Source organism: Oncorhynchus kisutch, linkage group LG29 (genome assembly GCF_002021735.2).
Source record: "Oncorhynchus kisutch isolate 150728-3 linkage group LG29, Okis_V2, whole genome shotgun sequence".
In the NCBI taxonomy this organism is placed as follows: Eukaryota; Metazoa; Chordata; class Actinopteri; order Salmoniformes; family Salmonidae; genus Oncorhynchus; species Oncorhynchus kisutch.
Genome location: NC_034202.2, coordinates 271372 through 288511, shown reverse-complemented (window position 1 = coordinate 288511; position 17140 = coordinate 271372). Strand labels below are relative to the sequence as shown.

General features: G+C 41.3%; 1 protein-coding gene across 2 annotated transcripts in view; it reads left to right on the top strand.

Annotated features, from left to right (window-relative positions):
- The first annotated feature begins 2353 nt into the window (after positions 1-2353).
- The window catches only part of LOC109875911 (solute carrier family 12 member 2-like), a 128506-nt gene continuing 113719 nt past the window's right edge, over positions 2354-17140 (top strand). For both annotated transcript variants that reach the window (XM_031809118.1, XM_020468345.2), the window contains exon 1: positions 2354-3546. In XM_031809118.1, the coding sequence (XP_031664978.1) occupies positions 3001-3546 (546 nt within the window). In that variant the 5' untranslated portion in view covers positions 2354-3000. The remainder of the gene's footprint in view (positions 3547-17140) is intronic.

Genomic DNA, 17140 nt, shown 5'->3' with positions numbered 1-17140 from the left:
TGGCTTTAGAAGCTTCTGATAGGCTAATTGACATCATTTGAGTCAATTGGAGGTGTACCTGTGGATGTAATTAAAGGCCTACCTTCAAACTCAGTGCCTCTTTGCTTGATATCATGGGAAAATCAAAAGAAATCAGCCAAAACCTCAGCAAAAAATTGTGGACCTCCACAAGTGTGGTTCATCCTTGGGAGCAATTTCAAAACGCCTGAAGGTACCACGTTCATCTGTACAAACAATAGTACGCAGGTATAAACACCATGGAACCACACAGCCTGTCTCCTCCAGATGAACGTACTTTGGTGCGAAAAGTGCAAATCAATCCCAGAACAACAGCAAAGGAACCTGTGAGGATGCTGGAGGAAACGGGTACAAAAGTATCTATATCCACAGTAAAACGAGTCCCATATTGACATAACCTGAAATGCCACTCAGGAAGGAAGAAGCCATTGCTCCAAAACCGCCATAAAAAAGCCAAACTACGGTTTGCAATTGCACGTGGATAAAGATCATACATTTTGGAGAAATGTCTTCTGGCCTGATGAAACAAAAATAGAACTGTTTGGCCATAATGACCATCATTATGTTTGGAGGAAAAAGGGGGAGGCTTGCAAGCCAAAGAACACCATCCTAACCGTGATGCACAGGGGGTGTTATGGGGGTGCTTTGCTGCAGGAGGGACTGGTGCACTTCACAAAATAGATGGCATCATGAGGCTGGAAAATTATGTGGATATATTGAAGCAACATCTCAAGACATCAGTCAGGAAGTTAAAGCTTGGTCGCAAATGGGTCTTCCAAATGGACAATGACCCCAAGCATTCTTCCAAAGTTGTGGCAAAATGGCTCAAGGACAACAAAGTCAAGGTATTGGAGTGGCCATCACAACGCCCTGACCTCAATCCCATAGAACATTTGTGGGCAGAACTGAAAAAGCGTGTGCGTGCAAGGAGACCTACAAACCTGACTCAGTTACACCAGCTCTGTCAGGAGGAATGAGCCAAAATTCACCCAACTTATTGTGGGAAGGATACCTGAAACGTTTGACCCAAGTTGAACAATTTAAAGGCAATGCTACCAAATACTAATTGAGTGTATGTAAACTTCTGACCCACTGGGAATGTGATGAAAGAAATCAAATCTGAAATAAATCACTCTGCTATTATTCTGACATTTAACATTTTAACATAAAGTTGTGATCCTAACTGACCTAAGGCAGGGAATTTTTACTATGATTACATTTTGAAAAACAGAGTTTAAATTTATTTGTATGTAAACTTCCGACTTCAACTGTAAGTGTTGACCGAGGGGTGCGGCCGCCAGAGGTATTTTTGGGATGGTGTGAGGTGGTGGGGTGGGGTTGTTCAAAAAGGGGGATTTTGGTTTTTTAAATTAATTGTGTTGCCTTTGTGACCCAATTAAAAACAATTGTTCACAGAAAATGCATTATACCTTTAAGTGTTACCACAAATGTTTGGTTGGCTTGGAGAGGGTAGAGTGTGTTGTAGGGAGGGGACTGATCAGGAATTAGGGGTGTGGTGACACATTGCTGATCCTTTTGCATCAGTAATGTGGCCTACAAGAAAACACACAGTAATGTGATCTTTTTTGTTTCTCCTGTATCTAGACTACAAACAACAGAGATTAGGCCTATTTGAACCATTATCTGAATAGTTTTGTTGTTGTGGGACAAAAGTTACAATGAACCTCAAGATGTACAGTACATTTAGGGTCGCTCCTAATTGAGTTGGTGAAAAACAAGAAGTACAACATGGTGCATTTGACCTGGCCAACCTCCAAACACAGACCAATTACTGATTGGCATAGTGTAATACTACAGATCTTTATCTTGCTAGAGGCTACAACATGCCCTCTCCATTGTCATGATCACAAACAGGTGGATGAGTTTTAAAGTTTAGGCACAAACCTTTATCTACAAAACTACACATCATGACAAGAGCTTAGAAAATGAAAGGGTGGGCTATGTCTACATCTCATCTCCACATATTGTTTACATTAAAGGCATTCCATCAAAAGTTCTAAGCACATCTGCCAAGTAGTATATCATTTCAGAAATTAAATTGGAAAAATAAGCCACACATGACTAACTACACCATAATGATATGTTTGACTATTAAAGTAACTTTGAACTGAAAAAAAGTATCTGACTCAAATTATTACATAGCAATAAGATCAGGCAAAATTCTACATTTTTTTCTGGACATCCTGTCAATTACACTGTATGAATTGACACTATTTCAAACTTGTAATAGTTTCTATCATAATGTATGGAAGGCAACTTTAATTTAATGGTCATCTTTTTGGTTGCTTTTTTGATTGCATAGCTTTTTCTCCACCGCAACTACAGACTTTAAATGTTTCTGGTACATCCTTTGCATAAGGAAACATTTTAAATAACACGCCTTCCCCCTTTTCCCTTTAAAAAAGGATGAGCTGAAATCTCGCGAGCTCTACCCCCCGTTTGGAACTCATGCTACCAGTCGGTATCTGAATGCCTTACTGCAGTGTGTATTGCAGCGAGGATGCAATGGGAGTCTAGGAGGAGTTGCACCAAGGTCAATGCAGCATCCACTCTAAAACATAACACCGCGGATTTGATTCACTTTCGTACAAGTGTGCTGAAAGCGAGAGGACCGTGAAGCGTTTTGAAGATTCGTTTGCCAGGGCTGAAAGTTGATACCTTTTTCCCTCTGTAGTGTATATAACGTTAGTGAGGCAACTAGCAAGCCATCCTTCTCCATTCGTAGCTCTCCGCATGTCTGGACTACCTTTTCTCAATTCGGATGCACTGCGTTTCTGTTGGAGCGAATATCCAGACGGTCTTCCTCCACTTGGGTGGCATCAGGAGTGTTCGCTAACTTTATGTCGGAAATAATTTGGTTTTAGCAGCAGTGTAGCTTTGCTATTGTACACGAGTTGTGCTGGACATTTAGCTAGCTAGGTTTGTCTCTGCAAGCTCGTCCATTCATCAGTAATATTTGCAATGTCAGCGCCATCCTCTACGCCTCCCGTTCAGGAAGAGAAACAGGCGCCAGAAAATGAGGGACTGGCCGGGAATACAGGTTTGGAGATCGCCGGCCCGACACCCAGCTCGAGCCGGTTCCAGGTGGACCTAGTGGCTGAAGCAGCCAGCGCCGCTGATAAAACGCCCAGCACGGATTCCACGCTTGCATCTGGCGACAAAGCCACCCCCGAAGGTTCGGAGCCAGCGGCGGGCGGTGAGGCAAAAGGCCGGTTCCGAGTGGTAAACTTTATGGATCCCAGTGGAGCGAGCCCACCAGAAGTAGTGCCCGCTGAAGGCTTCCAGAATGGAGACACCGTAATGAGCGAGGGCAGCCTGCATTCTTCGACAGGAGGCCAGCATCACTACCACTACGACACCCATACAAACACCTATTACCTGAGGACTTTTGGCCACAACACCATCGATGCTGTGCCTAACATAGATTTCTACCGGCAAAGTGCTGCTCCGCTGGGAGACAAGCTGATAAGACCCACCCTTTCGGAGCTGCACGACGAACTTGACAAGGTAAGCAACCGCGAATTTATGTTTTTGAAACGGACGCTAGAGCCATAGCGCCTGCTTGGACAGATGTCGCAGTTCCCGGTTGTTATGAACGCAGCATCTCCGACTTCCGTGCGTTCAAGACAACTAGGGGATTAAACGAGCTCCGACTGCGAACATGTGTTTTGAATGGTCAAGCAACTCGGAATTCCGAGGCGGGAAACCTCTTTCCAGAGCTACGATTTTCCGATCTGAAGATCACCGAAGTCATGATTCGACCTCGTTGTTTTTCTTCCGATTTCGCAGTTGTCTTGAAAGCAACTTTCTTTTTGCTAGCCAGCTTTCTGTATTTAGTTCTAATTTTGACATTGTTGCTGTCAATCCTATATTGTTAAGTGGCTCATTTTGCCTAACATTGGTGAGAAGTCAATGTGTGAAAAGGAGTTTTGCGCATAGAAACTCGTGTGAATAGGATACACGCATTCGTTGTACTTGAATAGTGTGGTAACAGAGTTTGGATTAGAGGTCAACTGTTTATGATTTTTCAACTCCGATAACGATTATTGGAGGACTAAAAAAAGCGATACCGATTAATCGGTCAATTTTTATGTATATATTTGTTATGACAATTACAACAATACTGAATGAACAACGAACACTTATTTTAACGTAATAAAAAATAACATCTATTTAGTCTCAAATAAACAATGAAACATGATCAATTTGGTTTAAATAATGCAAAAACACAGTGTTTGAGAAGAAAGTAAAAGGGCAATATGTGCCATGTAAGAAAGCTAACGTTTAAGTTCCTTGCTCAGAACATGAGAACATATGAAAGCTGGTGGTTCAATATTCCCAGTTCTTCAATATTCCCCGTAAAATTTTAGGTTGTAGTTATTATAGGAATTATGACGTGTTAACTATTTCTTTCTATACCATTTGTATTTCATTTATCTTTGACTATTGGATGTTCTTATAGCCACTTTAGTATTGCCAGCCTAATCTCGGGAGTTGATTAGGCTTGAAGTCATAAACAGCGCTGTGCTTCAAGCATTGCTAAGAGCTGCTGGCAAATGCAGTAAAGTGCTTTTTGAATGAATGCTTACGAGCCTGCTGCTGCCTACAACTGCTCAGTCAAATATCAAATAGACTTAATTATAATATAATAAACACACAGAAATACGAGCCTTATGTCACTAATATGGTCAAAACCGGAAACTATCATTTTGAAAACAAAACGTTTATTCTTTCAATGAAATACGGAACCGTTACGTATTTTATCGAACGGGTGGCATCTAAGTCTAAATATTGCTGTTACATTGCACAACCTTCAATGTTATGTCATAATTATGTAAAATTCTGTCAAATTAATTACGGTTTATGTTAGGAAGAAATGGTCTTCCCACAGTTCGCAACGAGCCAGGCGGCCCAAAATGCTGCATATACCCTGACTCTGCTTGCACAGAGCGCAAGAGAAGTGACAATTTCCCTAGTTAATATTGCCTGCTAACATGAATTTCTTGTAGCTAAACATGCAGGTTTAAAAAAATATACTTGATTTTAAGAAAGGCATTGATGTTTATGGTTAGGTACATTTGTGCAACGATTGTGCTTTTTTCGCTAATGCGCTTTTGTTAAATCACCCATTTGCCGAATTTGAAGTAGGCTGTGATTCGATGATAAATGAACTGATTGATTATATGCAACACAGGACAAGCTAGTTAACCTGGTAATATCATCAACCATGTGTAGTTAACTAGTGATTATGTTTGTATTGATATTTTTTATAAGATAAGTTTAATGCTAGCTAGCAACTTACCGTGGCTTCTTACAGCTACAAGGTCCTTTTGGCACTGCACTCGCATAACAGGCGGTCAGCCTGCCACGCAGTCTCCTCGTGGATTGCAATTGTAATAGGCCGTAATCCTCATCTAAAAAGGCTGATTACCGATTCTTATGAAAACTTGAAATAGGCCCTAATTAATCGCCCAATGCTGATTTTTAAATCTGTCAACCTCTAATTTGGATATCAGCTTAAGCGTTGCAGAGAACGCACAGTTCAGTAAACAGAGTGAACGCTTTTTTCACAAAGTAGGAAATAGTCACTACAGGAATTGACAATCAATAGAATGTTTTACTTAGGCCTTAGCAAAAACACATTTGTTTACCAAGCAATTTGTCTGTGTATCTGACAGTTCCCACTTGAGTAGGATGACCACATTTAAAATACCCAATTGCTGACAACAAGATGATTTTGCAGGACAGTGTAGGCTACATTAATAAAAATATTTTGTACCACCCCCCCCACCCCCTCAAAGTTTGTACTGACAGATTTAGCCAATTGATGAATACACCATTATCGAAAATGGATACAATACATCCTCCAATTGCAACATCTGCCTATGCCCACACACATGCTCCTGGGAGTGGTGTTGGAGGGCCAGTAGGAGGCACCCTTTCCTCTCGTCTAAAACAATATCACAATGCCCCAGGACAGTGATTGGGGACATTGCCCAGTGTAGGGTGCCGTCTTTCGGATGGGACGTTAAACAGGTGCCATGGCACTTATCATAAGAGTTGGGGTGTTAACCCCAGTGTCCTGGCTAAATTCTCAATCTGGCCCTCATACCATCATTGCCACCTAATCATCCCCAGCTTATAATTGGCTCATTCATCCCCTCTCCTCTCCCCTGTAACTATTCCCCAGGTTGTTGCTGTAAATGAGAATGTGTTCTCAGTCAGCTTACCTGGTAAAATAAGGGTAAAAAACAATGTAACTAAGTTAGGCATGCCTAAATTCAAAATGGGCCATGGCATCATCAGTCACTTGTAAATTATAATTGTTCACATTTTACCTGTGAAATGTCAGCTGCGTCTGCATGCCACATTTTTTTTTATCACAGTTTCATGGGAATACAGTGCATTCGGAAAATATTCAGACCCCTTCCCCTTTTCCACATTTTGTTAAGTTAGAGCCATATTCTAAAATGTATTACATTTTTTTTTTACCTCATCACACACAATCCTCCGTAATGACAAAGCGAAAAGAGGTTTTTAGACATTTTTGCAAATGTATTAAAAATTAACATAAGTATTTAGACCCTTTGCTATCAGACTCAATTGAGCTCAGGTGCATCATGTTTCCATTGATCATGCTTGATGTTTCTACAACTTGATTGGAGTCCACCTGTGGTTAGGGCTGTTAAGGTGACCGTATTACTGCCACACTGGCGGTCACGAGTCATGAAGGCAGTCAAATTTCACGTAACCGCTTAGTTGCTCTAATTGGGCTTCTCCAAGCTCTGATGGTCATTAGTAGCCACCCAAACTTGCTAACTGCCTGGTACTCAGCACTCTATTGTCCCTCTAATCACTCTGACATCAATGCAAATGTAATCAAAAATCTAATCAAACACTTCATGAGAGCTCATGAGGTGCAACATTTTTATAGGCTATGCAATTGCGTGAGAGATCCGAGTGATGGCCTCTATTAAAAAGAGGAGGATCCCATCAGCTTTCTATAGGCTAGGCCTACTATATTTACTTCTCAACTTTCCTAATATTAAGCATGGTTTATCTTTACAACATGAGTATAGCCTACCTGGCTGGCATGAAAATGAACCACGGGAAAAGCATCCTCCATTCACTATTTAAGTGCATATTTAAGTGTATATTTTAAAGATCTAGATTAAATCAAGAATATTGTGGTGGGTGACAATATTAGCAAATCACTTGTGAATGATTCCCAGCATAAGGCAAGAAACAAAGCCTTTTTCGAATCACAGTCACACATCCCATGTAGCTAGCCCATAGGCCTATATGTTTCGATAAGGTTAGTATCACACCTCATGTAGCCTAGCCCATAGTCCTATAAGGTTAGTATCTCACCTCATGTAGTCCAGTCCATAGTCATATAAGGTTAGTATCTCACCTCATGTAGCCTAGCCCATAGGCCTATAAGGTTAGTATCACACCCCATGTAGCCTAGCCCATAGTCCTATAAGGTTAGTATCACACCTCATGTACTAGTCCAGTCCATAGTCCTATAAGGTTAGTATCATACCTCATGTAGCCTAGCCCATAGTCCTATATGTTCTAATAAGGTTAGTATCATACCTCATGTAGCCTAGCCCATAGGCCTATATGTTTTAATAAGGTTAGTATCACACCTCGTGTAGCCTAGCCTCCAACACTACTCAACAAATTGGATGCAGTCTATCACAGTGCCATCCGTTTTGTCACCAAAGCCCCATATACTACCCACCACTGCGACCTGTATGCTCTTGTTGGCTGGCCCTCGCTTCATACTCGTCGACAAACCCACTGGCTCCAGGTCATCTACAAGTCTCTGCTGGGTAAAGCCCTTCCATTATCTCAGCTCACTGGCCACCATAGCAGCACCCACCTGTAGCACGCGCTCCAGCAGGTGTATCTCACGGGTCACCCCAAAGCCAATTCTTCCTTTGGCCACCTCTCCTTCCAGTTCTCTGCTGCCAATGACTGGAACGAACTCCAAAAATCATTAAAGCTAAAGACTCTTACCTCCCTCGCTAGCTTTAAGCACCAGCTGTCAGAGCAGCTCACAGATCACTGCACCTATTGTGGGAAGTTTGTGAAAGGCTACCTGAAACATTTTACCCAAGTTGAACAATTTAAAGGCAATGCTACCAAATACTAATTGAGTGTATGTAAACTTCTGACCCCCTGAGAATGTGATGAAGGGAATTAAAAGCTGAAATACATCACTCTCATTACTCTGACATTTCACATTCTTAAGATAGTGGTGATCCCAACTGACCTAAGACAGGGAATTTTTACTAGGATTAAATGTCAGGAATTGTGAAACTGAGTTATAATGTGTTTGGCTCAGGTCTATGTAAACTTCCGACTTCAACTGTATTTACCAGCCCTCTGGTTTACCTATTTCTGAGGAACTTTTTCCTGTCTCTCAGTGTGTGTGCAGGTCTCTTGGAGCCAAGAGGATAGATAGATGAGCTGCGAGTTCAAAGATATTTTCTATCTGTTCTGATGTACGCCATCTGATGTACACTACTCATACTTAGTCACTCAAATCATTGTTGCTTTGGTTAAGCTATGCTGTAAGTTTTTTTTCTATCGGCATTTGTTATTGGCTTGAAGACATTTTGCTTGGCTTTTGGTGTGGTCTGTCAAGACACACCCACTTCCAGCTTTGATGTTAGACAACTTGTAATATTACGTTCTCAAATAGTTAATCCTGTCTTAGTTTAGAGTACCTTATCTGACATTTTGACAGTGATTGTTTAAAATGTATATCATTTTAATGTCTAGTAGCCTATGGGTTTAGCAGAGTACTGATGTATCAAAACTGGCTACATGTAGTCAGTTTACCATGACAAAGCGATCCCAGGCACACTGGCTAGTGTCCACAATGTCAGCCCTTTCATTTGGTCAGCAAATCTACGGAAATCCTTCTCTATTTGAAACACGCCCCTAATAAACCACAAACGTAGCTCTCAATTCCAGGGCATTTCTGCTTAGCATTGACACCATTTCCCTGGCATGCGCCTGGCATTGAGATGGCATGCCAGCCTTGAGCTCTCCTTATCGTTCTGTTCAACTTATTGGAAGATGGAGAAAAAAAACAACGGAAGGCCGCGTACCATGTTGACATTCCAGGGTCTGTTATGTCTCAGACATCATGGTAAGGAGGCGGGGGCCATTACCGACGGACACACGGGAAGACGCTCAAGTTCAACTGTCTTGACTCCAAATCTCCAGATGTGTTTTTTTCCCACATTCCATCAATGTCCTCTCAATCCCTACATTTTGGGGAATATTTGTTTTCTGTAATGTTCTTGTGGTGTCCATTCTAACTGCAAGTATGGGTGGAGACTATTCCCATATGGACCTGTAAGCCTTACAGCTTGTATGTAGAGTACACAGTTATGATCTTCATAAGACATGTGGAACAGTATATTTAACTTAACGAACAGCTTAACACATAAAGCAACAACCTGCAACATGTTAGCTTTTACTGTGTCCTTTTTGGGAAATTGTGTGCTCTTGTGACCCAGTATATAATAGACTATATGAGGAGTAATGGTTAATTCATTCCCAGACTGAAAATCTATTCTAGTCAGTTTCCTACTATAGTAGTGCAACCTCCCCTCCTTAATTTCCACTATTGGTTTATACTGTTTGATCTGCGGTCGTCTCCTTTTCCCAGCTTTGATATGTATCCCAGCAGCACAACACCTTACCATAGACATTTTGACATCCTGTTTTGAATATATGAACACGTCCCTCTTTCCTCCCTTTCTTGAAGTAGGTTAATGACTGATCTGTATGTGAATGAACAAGTGAAGGACGGTGTCCTATACTGCTTTCACCAATCCAACTCTTTCCAGATGTGCAAAAAGCGAGGAAGTGTTGTTTTCTACTATTTCCAAACGGCCTTAGTCGGCATATTGTTGAACTTGTCACTATTTTTGTTCTGGCGGCATCAGTTGAACATGTGGCATTTTTGGCCAAATGCCTGCATTTGCACATCGGCACTTGTCATTAACCGGACACTGGACTGGTAAAATATACTTTGACACATTGAATTTTGCCTTTGACTAGGCCTATAAATATAGATCTGACATTTTTCTGCATGTATGCACAGAAGGCTTAAGCTGAAGCTTAGCGACTAGAGGTAGACCGCTTTTAATTGGCATGGCAGATTTCAAGTTTTCATAACAATCGGTAATCGGCCTTTTTGGATGCCGATTATGGCTGATTTACAATCCACGAGGAGACTGCGTGGCTAACCACCTGTTACGTGCATATAATCAATGCGGCGGCGCATGTTCATTTATCCTTCGAATCACAGCCTACTTCAACTTCACCAAACGGGTGCTGATTTAACAAAAGCGCATTTACGGAAAAAGCACTTACGTTGAACAAATGTACCTAACCATAAACATCAATACACAAAATAATAATATTTTTTAAACCTGCATATGTAGTTACAAGAAATGCAAGCTAGCAGGCAATATTAACTAGGGGAAATGTTACTTTTCTTGCACTCTGTGCAAGCAGAGTCGGGTATATGCAGCAGTTTGGGCCGCCTGGCTCGTTTGCGAACTGTGTAAAGACCGTAATTAATTTGCCAGAATTGTACATAATTATGACATAACATTGAAGGTTGTGCAATGTAACAGCAATATTTAGACTTAGATGCCACCCGATCGATAAAATATGTAACTGTTCCATATTTCACTGAATGAATAAACGTTTTGTTTTCAAAATGATAGTTTCCGTGTTTTGACCATATTAATGACCTACGGCTCGCATTTATGTGTGTTATTATGTTATAATTAAGTCTATGATTTGATAGAGCAGCCTGACTGAGCGGCTGTAGGCAGCAGCAGGCTCGTAAGCATTCATTCAAATAGCACTTTACTGCGTTTGCCAGCAGCTCTTAGCAATGCTTGAAGCACAGCGCTGTTTATGACTTTAAGCCTAATCAACTCTCGAGATTAGGCTGGCAATTCTAAAATTCCTACAAGAACATTCAATAGTCAGAGGTATATGAAATACAAATGGTATAGAGTGTCCTATAAAAACTACAACCTAAAACTTCTTAACTGGGAATATTGAAGACTCCCGTTAAAAGGAACCACCAGCTCTCATATGTTCTGAGCAAGAAACTTAAACGTTTGCTTTTTTTACATGGCAATACTGCACTTTTACTTTCTTCTCCAACACTGTTTTTGCATTATTTAAACCAAATTGAACATGTTTCATTATTTATTTGAGACTAAATTGATTTTATTCATCTATTGTATTAAGTTAAAATAAATGTTCATTCAGTTGTTGTAATTGTCATTATTTTTTATGTATGCATGTGTGTGTGTATATATATATATATATGGTCCGATTGTAATCGGTATCTGCTTTTCTTGGTCCTCCCAATAATTAATAAAATGTGTATGCATGCGCACACACAATTATTGGAGGACCAAAAAAAAGCCGATACTACTGATTTTTGGAGGACCATGTGTGTGTACATGCATACATACCGATTTAAAATCGGCCGATTTTATTATTTTTTTTATTATTTTTATTATGTTTATGCATCTGCTTTTTTGTGGTCCTCCAATAATCTGTATCGGCGTTGAAAAATCATAATCGGTCGACCTCTATTACAGACTTTAGAAAATTAAAATAGCATAAAGTAAGGCCAACCCCTCCTATGCTCCTACCCATCGATTGGTATCAAGAGCGACAGTGTTCAGACAGCCATGGTTTTAATGAAAAGTAGCATCCTAATGGTTCAATGCCATGTAGTTGGAAGAGCAGCCCTATTGTATGCAGATGGACTATATTAAACTTATTTTACCACCTTAGAATGAGTTGTATTGATACTCATAGTATAACATAATTGTCCACATGCCTTATGTTCTAGTCAATCAACATCAATGATTCCTGCCCCTTGCTATATTTTATTTCCTCTTTCGCTGTGTGCCACAGAGGAGGCTTTCAAATTTATCAGTAGAGCGAGCTAAGGATTGAAACCGCAAAATGGAAATTCCAGTGTAGCCAATCAATCTGTGCCTGTGGACTTGCTCAGAAATCATCAGTCACCCAATTAGCCATCGTTGGTGTTGCTAAAAGGGGACTTGTCAAGTGATAGACTGCAAATTACCTGACCATTGCTAGGCACACGGGCTCCGTTCCACACACAAACTCTGTGACGCAACCAATGGCCGTTGCAGATTCCATTGAAAATGAATAAAAAGGGGCATCATTCTGCATTTGTAATGTGGCCCTTTTCTGATATTGCTGCTGCCACCCATTTTTTTGGTGGGGTAGATTGTAGCCTTTACTGTTCTTATTGGGCCTTGAACCCATTACCCAGCAGTAGCAGCAATAGCCGCATGCGACTTGTTATATTAACCAGCCAGAGTAGAAACGCTGACAGGGCAGATTTATTCAGTGCCGGGCGGCCAAGCGGAAGCGGATTGTGGTGTTATATATTGACGTCTTCCTATTGCCACTACAGTTGGGGGCTCAAAGTTGACGGGAGCCCAAACAGGCCAGCTAACTTCCAACTATAGTATGAGTCAGTACTGTGTGGCTTCTTGGCCTTAGTAGTGGGGGACCAGGCATGGAGTAGACATGTCTGCCTGTAATATCTATTTATGTCCCAGTTAGATGTTTTAATGCAATTTGAACACGGCCCAGAGAAAAGAGAACACAGTTTACAGTAAGTAAGCCTGTGGTATTGGCTAACCTTTGTCAATGTTTAAAGCCTTTGGATGCAATTACCTTATTGCTCTGATTACAACTTCTTGAGTGTTTCTATGAAGTTCAAGTGGTGTACAAAGTCTGCAAAATGCCCATGCCATCACTCTGTTACAATGCAATTACAATCATGTCAGCATGTGGCTTTTGTTCTCATACATTCTTTGGATGGTGATGCTGTGTGCCAATACTTTTGTGTTCCCTTTGGCTCATGTTGTTAGATGCTGACCAATCCCTTTGGCAGTTAGTTAACGTAGTGCGAAGTCTTGACCCCCTTCCTCTGTGGAGTGTTGAGTCGGCAGGGCCTCTCTCTAAGAAGTGGCCAAATTAATAGAGCGTTGCTGACAGACTTGTGTCCCCCCCCCACCCCAGGGAATTCCCAGTCAGGCGTTTCCATACTCGCAACTAGGAAGCCCTTGGTGGTGGGGAGACCACCCCAGGTGATGTGACACCCCACTCTTTTAACATTTTATATATATTTTTTAATTGTATGCTATGCAGCCAAATGAATCCTATTCTGAATGATTGGATACTCCCTTATTTGACATGATCAGTCTTCTGAAATTACATGGCCTTTTAAGTGCGACGATTTTGGTCGCATTAGGCTTGGGCGGTATACCGGGGTATTTGGAAATAGTCAAGGGGATGGTTTTTTCAATACCATTTGAAACAATTTATTGAAAAACTTCCAAAATTGTAATTTGTAGCTACTTTAAGTAAATGCCTGAAGTCAACTTGTGAAAAACTTTAGACAGAGCAGATCACATTCTTCATTTCACCTGTCACGTTATTTAATATTATGAAGCTTACCATTGTTCCCCAGAACAGTTGAGCCAGTCACGTGTTTGTAAAAAGCACAACAGAAGAAAGCGGGAGCATGTGAGTCCAGCTGTGTATTGACGGGTCACATTTTAAATTGAAAGTAAAGTTTTTTTTCTTCTCGCTTCAATAGTTGGGCAGCTACAGTTCTTTCACAGGAAATACATTAGTGCAACACATTCATCAGAAATTGCTTCATTTTCATTAGATGGCAACAAGTTCAACGCTATTTGGCTGGCAACCACACAAGTAAATGAGCTTAGCCTTGTCATCTATTTTTGTCAAAAACGATGCATGGCCATCATGTTTCTAATGTATATCATAGAAGGAATGTTGCCAGCTACATTTCCTAATGTTTTGCTTAAAGTTCATCTTGCATTTTACAGATAAAAGTAGGCTGGCTACACCAAGAAAAGTAACAGAGAAGAGTAGCTACAGATCAGAGTGCTGAAATTACAATAAGAAGCATTTTAGATCTGCGTTTATAAAACGCGGCAGCGTAGCCTAGTGGTTAGAGTGTTGTGCTATTAACCGAAAGGTTGCAAGTTCAAATCCTGAGCTAACAAGGTACAAATCTGTCATTCAGTTAACCCACTGTTCCTAGGCCGTCATTGAAAATAAGAATTTGTTCTTAACTGACTTGCCTAGTTAAATAAAGGTCTTTTATTTTTTTTGATTTCTTAAGCATAAAAATAATTATGTGCTAATTCTTGCTAGTTATCTAAGTAAGTAGTGTTGTCACGATACCAACATTTCAGTAATGATACGATACCAGGCCAAGTATCACAATATTGAGTAGTAATGTGATACCAAGGGGGGGAAATTCAGTGGCCTAGCATCTTGTTCGTCGCGTCCCCCGGACACTTGTTCACGTTTTCGAAACGTTATGCACTTGTGCTACGCTAAAACCTGTCACTGATAGTCACACTTCTACTCAATACAACACATATTGAATTTAACTTTACACTGTTCACTGTATAATAGAATACTGCATCGAGGAATGTGAGGAAGGAATATACATGCATAGCTGCATGGCATTGTGCCAACAAGGGGAAAACACTGCAGTTAACGCCTTGACTCTCTCCCACAAACACACACTGCTCCCGACTTAAATGTTAGGCCCCAAACAGAATGTAAGGAGCACCAGAAAGAGATTTTTGATATACACAAAAATATATATATATAAACACAACATGTAAAGTTTTGGTTTCATGAGCAAAAATAAAAAATCCCAGAAATGTTCCATAAGCACAAACTTGTCTCTCAAATTTTGTGAACACATTTGTTTACGTCCCTGTTAGTGACAGGTGTGGCATATCAAGAAGCCGATTAAACAGCATGATCATTACACAGGTGCACCTTGTGCTGAGGGCAATAAGGCCACTTTAAAATTTGCAGTTTTAGGACCTCCCGAGAGGTCTAAGGCGATGCAGTGCTAGAGGGCATCACACAGACCCGGGTTCGATCCCGGGCTGTATCACAACCGGCCATGATCTGGAGTCCCATATGATGGCACACAATTGGTCCAGTGTCGTCTGGATTAGGGGATGGTTTGGCACGGAGGGGGGGGGGATCATCACGCTCTAGCGACTCCTTGTGGTGGGCCGGGCGCCTGCAGGCTGACCTCGGTCGTCAGGTGAAAGGTGTTTCCTCCAACACATTGATGTGGTGTTAAGATGCGTGGCTTGGCGGGTTATGTTTCGGAGGACGCATGACTTGACCTTTGCCTTCCGAACCCGTTGGAGTTATAGCGATGAGACGATGGAAATTGGGGAGAAAAGGGGTGTAAAAAAAAGTGCTTTTTTCCTCCACAAAACACAATGCAGCAGATGTTTTTAGGGGGTGCGCAATTCTCATGCTGACTACAGGAATGTCCACCAGAGCTGTTGCCAGATCATTTTATATTCATTTCTCTACCATAAACTGCCTCCAATGTTGTTTCAGAGATTTTGGCAGTATGTCCATCTGGCCTCACAACCGCAGACGTGTAACCATGACAGCCCATCTGAGGGTCATGTGAAATCCATAGGTTAAGGCCTAATGAAATAATTTCAATTGATTTCCTTATATGAACTGTAACTCAGTGAAATCTTTGAAATGGTTGCATTTATATTTTTGTTCAGTATAGTTAGACCAAGATGAATCTTACCATGCGCTCTTGTAGTGACCGTATTACTGCCACACCACTAGTCAACCGCAGTAAAATTCCATGTAACTGAGTCACGGGAATCTCCTCTTATGCACTCTGGACATGTGTTGGTAGTACCCAACTCCCTAACAATCATCAGGTCGCTAATGGCTTGGTACTCAGGACTCTCTTGTCCTTCTAAAGGTGTCCACATGCTCCCCAACCAAAACAATTTGGTTATGATGACATTTTGTGACATTTTACAACATTTTGGAGTTTGGTTAGGGTTTTTGTCCGCTGTTCGGGCACTAGTCATTTTTTCTTCGTGATTGGTCAACTGCAGGGGTGATGTGAGTTTTTGCTTCTTGTCGATTCAGCCTAATACTCAGTGTGGATTCAACATGGCGAACGACAACTTTGAGCATCGATTGACCGAGACGTTACAAAAGTACCTTTACCAGTACAATTCTAGCCATGCATTATACAAAGAGCAGAATGTAAATGCCAATTCATGGAGGGAGATTGCGGAGAAGCTGGGGTCTGACCCAAGCACTTGTGAAAAGGCGGGGTAGGGTTTGCAACAAGTTCTTCAAAGAAACAAGGGCCGCTGGAGTTGCGGTTGGAAAGGCTAATCCAGAAATGTTGCTGCTGGCATGGGAAGCATGTAAGACTGAAAGCTACGTGCCTTCTTCACGAAGGGATGGGTATGTTGTATTTTCTATATTTGTCAAAAAAAAGAGTAGTCATGTTTTGCTAACAATAGTTAGCCAGCTAGAGCTAGCTACTTGGCTGGCTAGTGTCTAGCTAGCTTAGCAGCATACTCGTGCAAGCCAACCAAAAACTTTTGATCAAACATTTTGTCATAAGCTTTCCACATTGGTAACACAAGTCAAAGTTTGGTAGTAAGGTCCAGCTAGTGTAAATGTTTGAGCAGAGTTGAGTAGCTAACGTTAGGCCAGGCATACTCTGCTCAAATGTTTCAAATGTTGTAGTCTCGGTTAATGATTATTTGACGTTCATTAATGTTTTGGATATGTGTACTAAATAGCCCTCTACTTTTTTTTATTTTAAGACACATACACCAGTGAATGGAGACAGCACCTGGTTTTGTTCTCTGCACCCCAGTACTGCCTGTTCACCAGCCCCAAGCACTACCTCTGCAGCCAGCCTATCTTCCGCACTGAGTTGCAGTGCAGAATTACAAACGATCTCAATGCAGGACCTGGGAAGCTCTATCTTGGGCCCACCTCCAAGACCTACTCCACTGGCTTGCTCCTCAGCGACGCTACAGAGCAGCAGCAGTGGTAGTAGCAGGGGTGTGAGAAGGGACAAAGGAGCTGCAGACTCGGTCCTAGACACATCACTATTAAAGGCATTGCAAATGTTTGAAGACATCTCAAG